General features: G+C 42.6%; 1 protein-coding gene across 1 annotated transcript in view; it reads left to right on the forward strand.

Moving 5' to 3' along the window:
• Positions 1-10,958, forward strand: part of LOC122553785 (dedicator of cytokinesis protein 2-like) — a 1,227,980-nt gene that overhangs the window by 349,635 nt on the left and 867,387 nt on the right. Inside the window, exons 23-24 of the mRNA XM_043698147.1 lie at positions 2,045-2,156; positions 5,378-5,448. Of these exons, the coding sequence (XP_043554082.1) occupies positions 2,045-2,156; positions 5,378-5,448 (183 nt within the window). The remainder of the gene's footprint in view (positions 1-2,044; positions 2,157-5,377; positions 5,449-10,958) is intronic.

A 10,958-nucleotide genomic window follows, 5' to 3' on the forward strand; every position in this document is an offset into this window, starting at 1 on the left:
TTTGCATCAGGCGTATGACCCTTTGATCTTTTATTTATAAATTCTGTGTCCAATGTATCCTGTCTCACTAACTACCTGAAGAAGGAGCAAGACTCTGAAAGTTTGTGATGAAGAGCATATGCCCGAAACGTTGACCCTTCTGCTCCTCGGATGCTGCCTGACCTGCCGTGCTTTTCCAGCAGCACCCTCTTGACCCTGATCTCCGACATCTGCAGAACTTACTTTCTCCGAGTTGATTTTAACCTTACGGCGAAACCTCTTCAAGGACGTCTAGCTTGAAATTCTCCTCCTCTCTCTACAAGGATCTCAGTGAGTCCGTCTCTCATTTCCAGCACCACACTCTCGGCTCTGATGTCCTATCCTGTTACTACTAACCAGATGTGCAGTAATTTCATCCTTTATAATAGACTCCAGCATCTTTCCCACCACTGAGGTCAGACTAACTGGTCTATAATTTCCTGCTTTCTCTCTCCCACCTTTCTTAAAAAGTGGTATAACATTAGCCACCCTCCAATCCTCAGGAACCGACCCTGAATCTATCGAAGTGTGGAAAATAATCACCAACGCATCCACGATTTCCCGAGCCACCACCTTCAGTACCCTGGGATGCAGACCATCAGGCCCCGGAGACTTATCAACCTTCAGATCTAACAGTCTCTCCAACACTAAATCCTGGCAAATATGAATTCCCTTAAGTTCAGGTCCTTCAGCCACTGTTACCTCAGGGAGATTGCTTGTGTCTTCCCAGCAACGATGAAGGAAGTGTCAGATAATGACCAGCTCCAAAAAGAATCGTCTCTCCTTGACATTCAATGACAAGTCAGGATGGTGAGTGATGTGGAAGGGAGCTTGAAGTGATGGTGTTCCCATATACCTGCTGCCCTTGTTCCTCTCGGTGGGAGAGTCTCAGGTTTGGAAGATGCTGTAGAAAGAGCCTTGCTGGTTGCTGCAGAGTGTCTTGTAGATGGTGCACATTGCTGTCAATGTGTGTTGGTGATGGAGGATATGAATGCTGGAAGTGTTGGTTGGAAGTTCATTGAGCAGACTGCTTTGTCCTGGATGATGGAGCATCTTGAGTGTGTAGGTGCTGCACCCATCCAGGCAAGTGGGGAGTATTCCACCACACTCCTGACTTGTACCTTGCAGATGGTGGACAGGCTTTGGGAAGACAGGAGATGGGTGACTTGCCATAGAATTCCTATTCTCTGCTCAATATTTATATGGCTGATCCATTTCAGAGTCTGGTCAATGGTTAGTCCTAGTATGTTTATAGCAGGAGGAGGGTTGTTGCTGCAGGGGAATGCTGGGTTTGGGGTGTGGAGAGATGGGACAGCATGAGTGTTGGGGGAGTCAGCAGTGGTAATGTCATTGAATGTCAAGGGGAGACGATTAGATTCACTCCTTTTTGGAGTTGGCCATTACCTGATACTTGTGTGTTGAGAATGTCACTTAATATGTATCAGTCCAAGCCTGACTGTTGTTGCATGTGGATACTTCCTCAGTGAAGTGCTTGAAAGCATCAGACTTGATTGTACTTAAAATAACTCCACAGAAGCCAGTGCCCTGTCACCAAGTCACCCTTTATTTACAGATGAAGAGTCCTTGACACTGACCCAGCTCCCACAGAGCCAGCCCTCAGAGTGTACAGAACCTCTGATACTCCTGTTTATATCTGTCAGCCAGGGCTCCCTGATTGGACCAGGTTTACAGCCCGAATCAGGGAACCCCTATTCTGTGAGGTCCACCTGACTGACCTCATCACAATCATTACACTGCTCACGTCTCTGGAGTAGGACTTGAACCTACTTGGCGAAGAGATGCTGCCTGCTGACCCGTGCTGCACAAGGATGGCACTGTGGCTAGGTGAAGGTACTGTCAATGTTGCTGAAGCTTGCATTGAGTGTGAAGGCGCGTGATGCTAGGAATAAAAGGCTGGTTTGGGGATTGGATCTGAAAAAGCTCTGATTGGATTGAAAATGTACCCCATATAATCGAGGCCAACAAAGGCCAGAAACATGCCTCATCAACTGTTGTCTCGTTTCAGGCTGTACGAAGGCAAAGAAAAGAAAGAGTTTGAAGAATCTATGCAAAATCTGTTTGAGACATTTAATGCCCTGATGATGTCAAACCTAGAAGGCAATACTTTACTTATGCAGGTAAACAGTTCTCTGATCAATCTTGCATCAAGGAGCAGGGTCAGAACATACAAACTTGGACCAACATTCAGTAAGATCCTGATTTATCGTCCACCCCAATACCACATTCCCATTGGATCTCCATATGGCTATATTCCAACTTGTGTTCTGAAACATACTGTCTCAGTCTCAAATACGCTTACCAATTAAGTATTTATAACCTTCTGGAATGGGAAATTCCAAACATTTGCAACTGTCACGAGTGAAGAAGTTTCTCTGTATCTCAGTTCTGGATGGCTGACCCCTTATCATGAGACTAACTGTCCCAATTCTCAGCTCCCCAGACAAGGTATTCATCCTCTTAACATCTACTCTACCCATCCCTATAAGAATTGTACATTTTTCAATGACAGCTCATAAAATTATAGTTAAAGATGTGTCATGTGTTCATTTGTGAGATAAACACTGAAGAATGAACATAATACAAAATATACTGATAAGGTCTGGCAAAGCAAAATGAGCAGAGAGAACAAATGATAACACATACAGTTTGGGCTGAATGGCCTGTTTCTGGACTAAAATTTAAAATTATTAGATGTTTAAATCTAAATTGAGGTCACGCACACTTATGAAGAATTTAGAGAGATGTGGGGTAATTCTAATTGCTGAAACAATTGATGCACCATCAATCTTCCTCTTGTTGAAGCTGAGCTACAAAAACCTAATGTGATATTAAAGCCCATGAAGATGCTGTCAAGCAGCATTGACAGTTGGGATTTACCAATCAGAGTGAGTGATGACATGAATTTAGACAAAACATACAGAAAAATTTGCTGAAAGTTGTTAGAGTCACAGAGTCATAGAGATGTACAACTCAGAGACAGACCCTTCGGTCCACTTGTCCATGCTGACCAGATCTCATAAATTAATCTAGTCCCATTTGAAACCTTTGACACATATCCCTCTAAATCATTCCTACTCATATACCCATCCAGATGCCTTTTAAATGTTGTAATTGTACCAGCCTCCATCACTTCCACATGCAGATTATTCCATACATGCACCACGCTCTGCGTGAAAAAGTTGCCCTTAGTCCCTTCTTTCCCCTCTCACCTTAAACCTATGCTCTTTTGTTTTGAACTCCCCTAGCCCAGCAAAAAGTCCTTGTTTATTTACCCTATCTATGCCTGTTATGATTTTATAAACCTCTAAATGTTTGCCCCTCAGCCTCTGACGACCCAGGGAAAATAGCCTCATTCTATTCAGCCTCTCCCTATAGATCAAACCCGCCAACCCTGGCAACGTTCTTGTAAATCTTTTCTGAACTCTTTCACGTTTCATAACATCCTTCCTATAGCAGGGCGACCGCGCAGTATTCCAGAAATAGCCTAACCAATGTCCACAACATGACCTCCCAACTCCTGTACTCAATACTCTGACAAATAAAGGAAAGCATACCAACGGCTTTCTTCACTATCCTATCTACCTGAGACTCCACTTGCAAGGAACTATGAACCTGCACTCCAAGGTCTCTTTGTTCAGCAACACTACCTAGGTACTTACCATTAAGTGTATCACTCCTGCCCTGATTTTCCTTTCCAAAATGCAGCACCTCACATTTATCTAAATTAATATTTGCAATGCATTTTTGAGACTGAAAATCGGGTTGAGCCAGGATTTCAGCAAACTGTGTCCCCTTCTGGGAATAGTAAGGTTTGCCGCAAAATATGCTTCAGGTCCTGTCACATTCCAATTTAGGACAGAAAGCGATTGATTTTCAGTGAATTAGAAGGCTACAAAGAGTTATTTTAAGAATGAGGTCCTCAGAAGATTAATCAAAGTGCTGAGCTCACTGAAACAGGCCAGGTCCTGAGGTTACTTGACGCTTGCAGCGACTGCCTGGGGAGTCTAGAACTTGGAGCCCCCAGTCTCAGGATGGGGGAACCAACCTCCTCACTGAAGTTTAAGTCTTTGGAATTTTCCACCCATAAGTTCGCAGATACTCCACCCTTGAATTTATTGAAGATTGTGTTTGGCAGATTCTTCCTGTCTTCCTATCGAGAGACAAGGGATGCAGGGAGTGGATGGGATATTGAGGCTGAAGGCAGATATCACCCGTGATTGTAGAGTTGGCTCGCTGTCTCGTATAGTCTGCAGACTCTCCCATACTTACCTTCTGAACAAAGTGAAAAGCAGAAATATAGTGACCAACCAAAAGGGAGAAGGTTTTTCATAGCAGGTATTAGAAAAATGTGAAGAAAGGAAACAATTGTTATGGACCATTCAAAAACCCCTCAAATATCTCAAGGACGCAGTCTAGACTCTAACTTTTTCTTATTTAAAGGCAAGTGTAAGGTGCTGTGTTCTAGATGTGATTCAACTGGTCAAACTTTAAGCAAAACACACTCTATTCTTGTACCACAGTTAAACCACAAACAAAAATTAAATTCCATCGAAGTACTTAACAGAATAAAATATTACTTAACTACTACTCATTAACTGCTCCAATATGGCAGCATCCCATAAACACACCCTTGCTAAAGGCAAATTTATCTAAAGAGATTTGCTCATATGCTACCTTGTCATTCTATTCCAGCAGACTGAAACACTAAAAGAATGAATCTAGCAGCCAAGAGACCTCAAACCTTTTGCAGCAGCAGAGAGAGAGCTGTATCTTGGAGCTTCAACTCCACAAACCCTAACTTCAACAACTAAAAGCAAAACTAAAACCCTGGGTCTGTAAGCGCCTGACTCCACACACTTATATTTCTTTTGACTAATTTTTTTAAAAACTCAAAGCTATTTCCTCTCCATGGAGCAGACATCTTGATACCAGTTTGACATCACCTCTCTTCAAGAGACACAGGACAGACCAATTCCCTCTTGAAGGCTCACATTGTCACAAAATATCATGGAGTAGGGCAAAGTGGTAACAGAAAACATTTGCTGGTTAACATCTTTCTGTAGCATAAATGCTGAGTGTTTCAGGAAAGGTAAATATTTTTTAAAAAGCATAATAATTGTAAAAATGTGTTTGATCTTACTAAACCTGAATGCTCTCCTACACCATGCGGTGGTTAACTCTGATCAACTGTATTCTCTCAGTTAAGTTCTCAGTTCTGACAAATAGTCAGGTCAGACTTGAAAAGTTAAGTTTGTTTCTCTCTCCACAGACGCTGCCAGATCTGCTGAGTTTCTCCAGTGTTCTCTGTGTTTAAACTCTCTTGTTTGTTCTGTTTCAGGGAGCATCTCTGAAGTACTTGCCGACTGTCTTGCAGGATGTTGCCTCAATATTTGATCCGGTCTTGCTGAGGTAAGCCAATGTTTGACTATATAATCTGTTATGTATAACTGTTATACTCTCAATAAAGATCACAGACCTGAAACATTAACTGAGTTTTTCTCTCTTGACCATTAAGAAGGTGTTTAGCATGCTTGCCTTCGTTGTTCAGATCTTTGGTTATAGAAGTTGGGATGTCATGTTGAGTTTGTATAGTACATTGGTGAGGCCCCTTCTGGAGTTACTGTGCGCCGTTCTGGTTACTGTCTTGTAGGAAGAATATTATTAAATTTGCGAGGGTTCAGAAGAGATTTGGCAGGATGTTGCTGGGAATAGAGGGTTTGAAATATAAAAACAGACTGGAAAAACTGGGACATTTTTCACTGGAGCGTAGGAGGTTGAGGGGTGACCCCTTTGAGGATTATACAATCACAAGGGTCATAGATGTGAATGACATGTGTCTTTTCCCGAGGGTGAGCGAGTTCAAAACTGGGGGCACACTTTTAAGTGAAAAGGAGAAAGATTTAAAATAGGTCTGAGGGGCAACAGGTTCATGCGTGGAATGAATTTCTATAGAATGTGATGGATGCGGGTACAGTCGCAGCTTTTGAAAGACATTTGGATAAGATCATGAATAGGAAATGTTTTGGGGAATATGGGCTAAATGCAGGCAATTGGGACAAGGTTAGTTTGAGAACATGGTCGGCATAGACAAATTAGACCTAAGGGTCTGTTACCATGCTGAATGACTCTCTGACTCTGTGGTTATTAGATTTGCTGAGGCCATACTGTCACTCTTAGCTGGAAAAATGTGCTGCTGGTTCAAGATGAATGTTGTTTACTCTGCTCCTGCGCGCACCACAGATGCTGAACAAGTGAACCATCAGCAACATGCACAGCTTGTCCTCCTGTTAAGTTTTAGCTCTGCTTCACAGTTTACCCAATTTATAGCAGTTGGTTGGCACACAGATAGGTGCCAGCCAAGTGGTAACAACAATAACTTCATTTCAAGTCATCATTTTCCTTTCCTCCAAGGCATTTCATGGGAACATTGTAAAACAAAATTTGTCGCTCATTCATGTTAAGATATTTCGGACAGATGATCAAAAGCTTAGTTCAAAGCTTATTTTAAAGACCATCTCAGAAGGGGAGAGACAAGTAGGGATGGGAAAATGATTCAGTGGAATAATTCTGGAGTTTAGTTTATAATCAGTTGAAGGCAGGGCCATCAATGGTGAAATCATTGATAAAGAGGGAAAAATTGGAATATGAGAGAAAGCTAGTCAAAATTATAAAAAATTGTAGAGTTTCCATGGATATTGAAAAATAAATTAATTAAGTAATTGTTGTTCCAGTAGTAAATGAGTCTGGGAACATAAGGTGATGAATTGCACTGTATACTGCATTAGCCTTAATTCCTGGGTTGGATAGACTGTCTTTTGAGGAAAGATTAAATAGAATGGATTTGTATTCTGTGGAGTTTGATATAAAGGAGAGTGAACTCATGTCAACATGTATAACATTCTTAACATAGGAAATTCAAAACAGCTCCAGGTCAGCCATGATGTTATTGAATGGGAGAGCAGGTTCAAGGATTGAATGGTCTACTTTTGCTCCTATTTCGTCTGATTGGAAAATTAAATGGCGGTGTCTCTAATAATCAAGTGTCCCAGGCTAATTCTTCAGGGGATATGGGATCAAATCCATCCACGGCAATTGTTGGAATTTTAAATTCAAATAATAAAGATCTGGAAGTTAGTGTCAGTAATGGTGACCATTATTTATGTTTATAAAAATTCATCCGGTTCTGAAACCTGTTATCCTTACCCAGTCTGGTCTAAGTGTGACTCCAGAGAGACAGCAATGTGGTCGACTCTTAAATGCCCCCTGCAAAGGCCCAGCAAAGCCACTCAGTTCAAGGCTAGATTAGATTACCTACAATGAGGAAACAGGCCATTCGGCCCAACAAGTCCACACCAACCCTCCGAAAGGCAACCCACCCAGACCCACTCCCCCACCCGATATTTACCCCTGACTCATGCAGCTAGCACTATGGGCAATTTAGCATGGCCAATTCACACCTTTGGATTATGGGAGCAAACCAAAGCACCTGGAGGAAACCAGCAGAAACTCAGGGAGAATGTACAAACTCCACACAGACAGTTGCTCAACACAGGAATCGAATTCAGGTTCCCTAGCGCTGTGAGGTAACAATGCTAACCACTGAGCCACCATGCCGCCTGTAGTTCAAGGGCAGAGACTCTTACCCCTGGCTGCATGGACTATGGGGTGGCACAATTCCAGGGTGAAAGGACAAGCCATGTAGGACTGAGATGCAGAGCACATTCTTCGCTCATTGCGTAGTGACATTTTGGAATTCGCAGCACGGGAGAGCAGTGAAGGCTCAGTCTTTGGGTACATCTGGAATCAAGATGGACTGCTTTCAGCACATTAATAATTTCATGGGATAGAGGGATAATACAGGAGAACTATGCTAAATTAGATCAGTTTTGAAATGTTTGAAAAGTGGAGCAGGATCAAAGGGCTGATGGCCTACTCCAGCTCTTATTTCTTATGTTCTCACCGCAATTTAACCTCACACATCTTAACCTTGAAACAACATTCCATACTGGACCAGTCTAACCAATGGATCCTATAACATAGAACATAGACAGAAATGGGCCCTTCAGCACACCATGTGATGCTGAACATGATGCCTGCCCTTTGTCCCTATTCTTGCATATTCATGTGTCTATCTAAAAGTCTCTTAAGTGCCCCTATCGTACCCGCCTCCACCACCACTCTTGGCAGCTCATTCCACACTCCAATCACTCTCTGTGTAAAAAACGTGCCCCTCATAGCTCCTTTGAACTTTCCCCTCTCACCTTAAATGCATGCCCTCTAGTATTGAGACAAAAAAGCTGCGGATGCTGGAATCCAAAGTAGACAGGCAGGAGGCTGGAAGAACATACAAGCCAGGCAGCATCAGGAGGTGGATAAGTCGACGTTTTGGGTGTAATCCTTTTTCATGCCCCCGAGTATTAGACATTTCAACACTGGGATCCTAAAGCTTTTCCCCTTTTGAGGATTTCCCTCAAGTCATGAGACTATTTTACAGTGACTAATAGAGTTTGTTGCAATGATTAATTAACAATTATTTTAGCCTTATATCATTTGATTGCCAGGTTGGTAGAAGACGAGACATCTGGATCTCAGTCTTTTTTATCTTATGCTCCTAAAAGCATTAGGCTCCAGCTCACAGAAATATATGTCGCAATTACTCAGATGATTTAGTGCCAAGTCACGTATCATTTAAGGGAATTTCTGAATTCTTAACTCAGCCTCATTGAAGACTGCAGCCTAATTAATTTATGCCAGAGCCTCACAGCCTGACTGGAGACCTTCGTTTTCTCAGCCTGAGCTAGACTCGAACCCAGCTGAACTTTGTGTTGTAATCTGTCAACCTTCTGAAATTAATATTTTTCCCATTATATTTTTTCACTGTAGTCCTGAACTCTGTGTGTCTCATCAATTATGCTGTTCCTGGCCCTGTGTTTGCCTCCCTTTGGTTTGATAGCTTCCACAGGCCAGTTTCAACCCTTCCAATTAACCCCATCACCCTTGGTATTTTCTTTACAAATATATCCTTTAGTTGTCTTTATTTCTTGCTTTTTTTTCTTACTTAGTACTTATATTATTGGTCTAGCAAATCCACAGTTCAAATCCCACCAGAGTACCTTGAGAACTTAAAATTAAAAATTGAAAATTAATAAGCTTGAATCAGAAAAGTAAGCACTGAGCTGTTTGATTGTTGGAAAAGCTGGCTCACAAATGTCCTTTAGGGAAGATATCATTATGGCAGCAGTTCCAAATCTAGAATCCCTTGCACTGAGAAGGACAAAGTCAGAAGAAGCATCGGAACACTGCACGTGTCCCTCTAAGCAACTCACGATTCTAACCGGGAACTATATCGCTCCTCTCCAAATGTTGTTAGAACACTGTTCCTATCAGCACAGGTATCACCAACACTGCAGCAGCTCAACAAGCCAGCTCATCAGTGACTTTCCCAAGGATAATTAGGGTTGGGCAAAAAAAACAAAATGCTGGCTTTCCAGCAACACTCAATGTAGGGTTGAAAGCAACCACATAGAAAATAGGAGGAGGAGGAGGCCATTCAGCCCTTCGAGCCTGCGACACCATTCACTGTGATCATGGCTGATCATCTAACTCAGTAGCTTGTTTCTGCTTTTGCCCCCAGATCATCCCATCCCTGCAGGTCTGGCAGCATCTGTGAACAGAAATCAGAGTTAATATTTTGGGTCCGGTGACCCTTCCTCAGAACCCTTCCTCCTTATCATTGCAACAATTATCAATATTTTCCCTTGAAGTTCATTCTGATGCGTGAGCTACAGTGATGAATTATCCACATGGGAGACAAGCATCCAAAGCTGAGTATGATTGGAAGGCCATAAGATGTAGCGGCACAGGTAGATCATTCTGCCCATCAGGTTTGCTCTGTCATCTAATGCGTTCATATCTGGCTGATAATCCTTAACTTGTTCCCCTCCGTGACATAAAATCTGTCTATCACACTAATAATTAATGACCAGCCTCAATAGTCCCTTGCGGTAAAGATTCACTGCCCTCTAAGGGAATAAATTCCGCCCCCTCCCATCTGTGTCTCAGAGTCCTTGCTCTGAGATTAAATCCTGTGGTTCCATTTCCATTGCATGTTACCGTAAAATTAACTCCCTCCTCTGAGGTTTAAAGGAAACCTATCTCCTAATGGCCCAAGAACCAGAATATCACAATTCTCTCAAAAGGGAAAACAATTTCTCTCCATCTTCCTGCCTGTAGGTTTCAATAAGATGATGTCTTATTCTTCTGAGCTCCAATGAGTAAAAATCCACACTGTTCAACTTCATGAGAAGACAAGAGCCAGTATAAACTTAGTGAACCTTCCCTGGACTACCTCCAATGCAGGTAGATAGGGGAACCAAAACTATTCACAACATTCCAGGAATGTTCTAACTCATGCCTTGTATAGTTTAGCAAGATTTCCCTCTTTTTAATCCTCTTTTCTCTGGAAACGAAAGTCAAAATTCCACTTGACTTCCCTGTTCATTCCTGAATTTGCATGCTATCATTTTGGATTAATGCATGAGGTCCCCAAATCGAACTGTTCCCTAGCTTTTTTCAGCCTTTCTGCATTCACCCAGCACCTCTAATCTTCCTGCCAAAGTGCAAAACCTTGTATTATATTCCATCTGAAAATGTGTTGCTGGAAAAGCGCAGCAGGTCAGGCAGCATCCAAGGAGCAGGCAAATCAATGTTTCGGGCATAAGTCCTTCATCAGGAATGAGGAAAGTGTGCCAAGCAGGCTAAGATAAAAGGTAGGAAGGAGGACTTGGGGGAGGGGCGTTGGAAATGCGATAGGTGGAAGGAGGTCAAGGTGAGGGTGATAGGCCGGAGTGAGGGTGGGGGAGGAGAGGTCAGGAAGAAGATTGCAGGTTAGGAAGGCGGTGCTGAGTTCGAGGGTTGGG

This window comes from Chiloscyllium plagiosum, chromosome 1 (genome assembly GCF_004010195.1).
Source record: "Chiloscyllium plagiosum isolate BGI_BamShark_2017 chromosome 1, ASM401019v2, whole genome shotgun sequence".
In the NCBI taxonomy this organism is placed as follows: Eukaryota; Metazoa; Chordata; class Chondrichthyes; order Orectolobiformes; family Hemiscylliidae; genus Chiloscyllium; species Chiloscyllium plagiosum.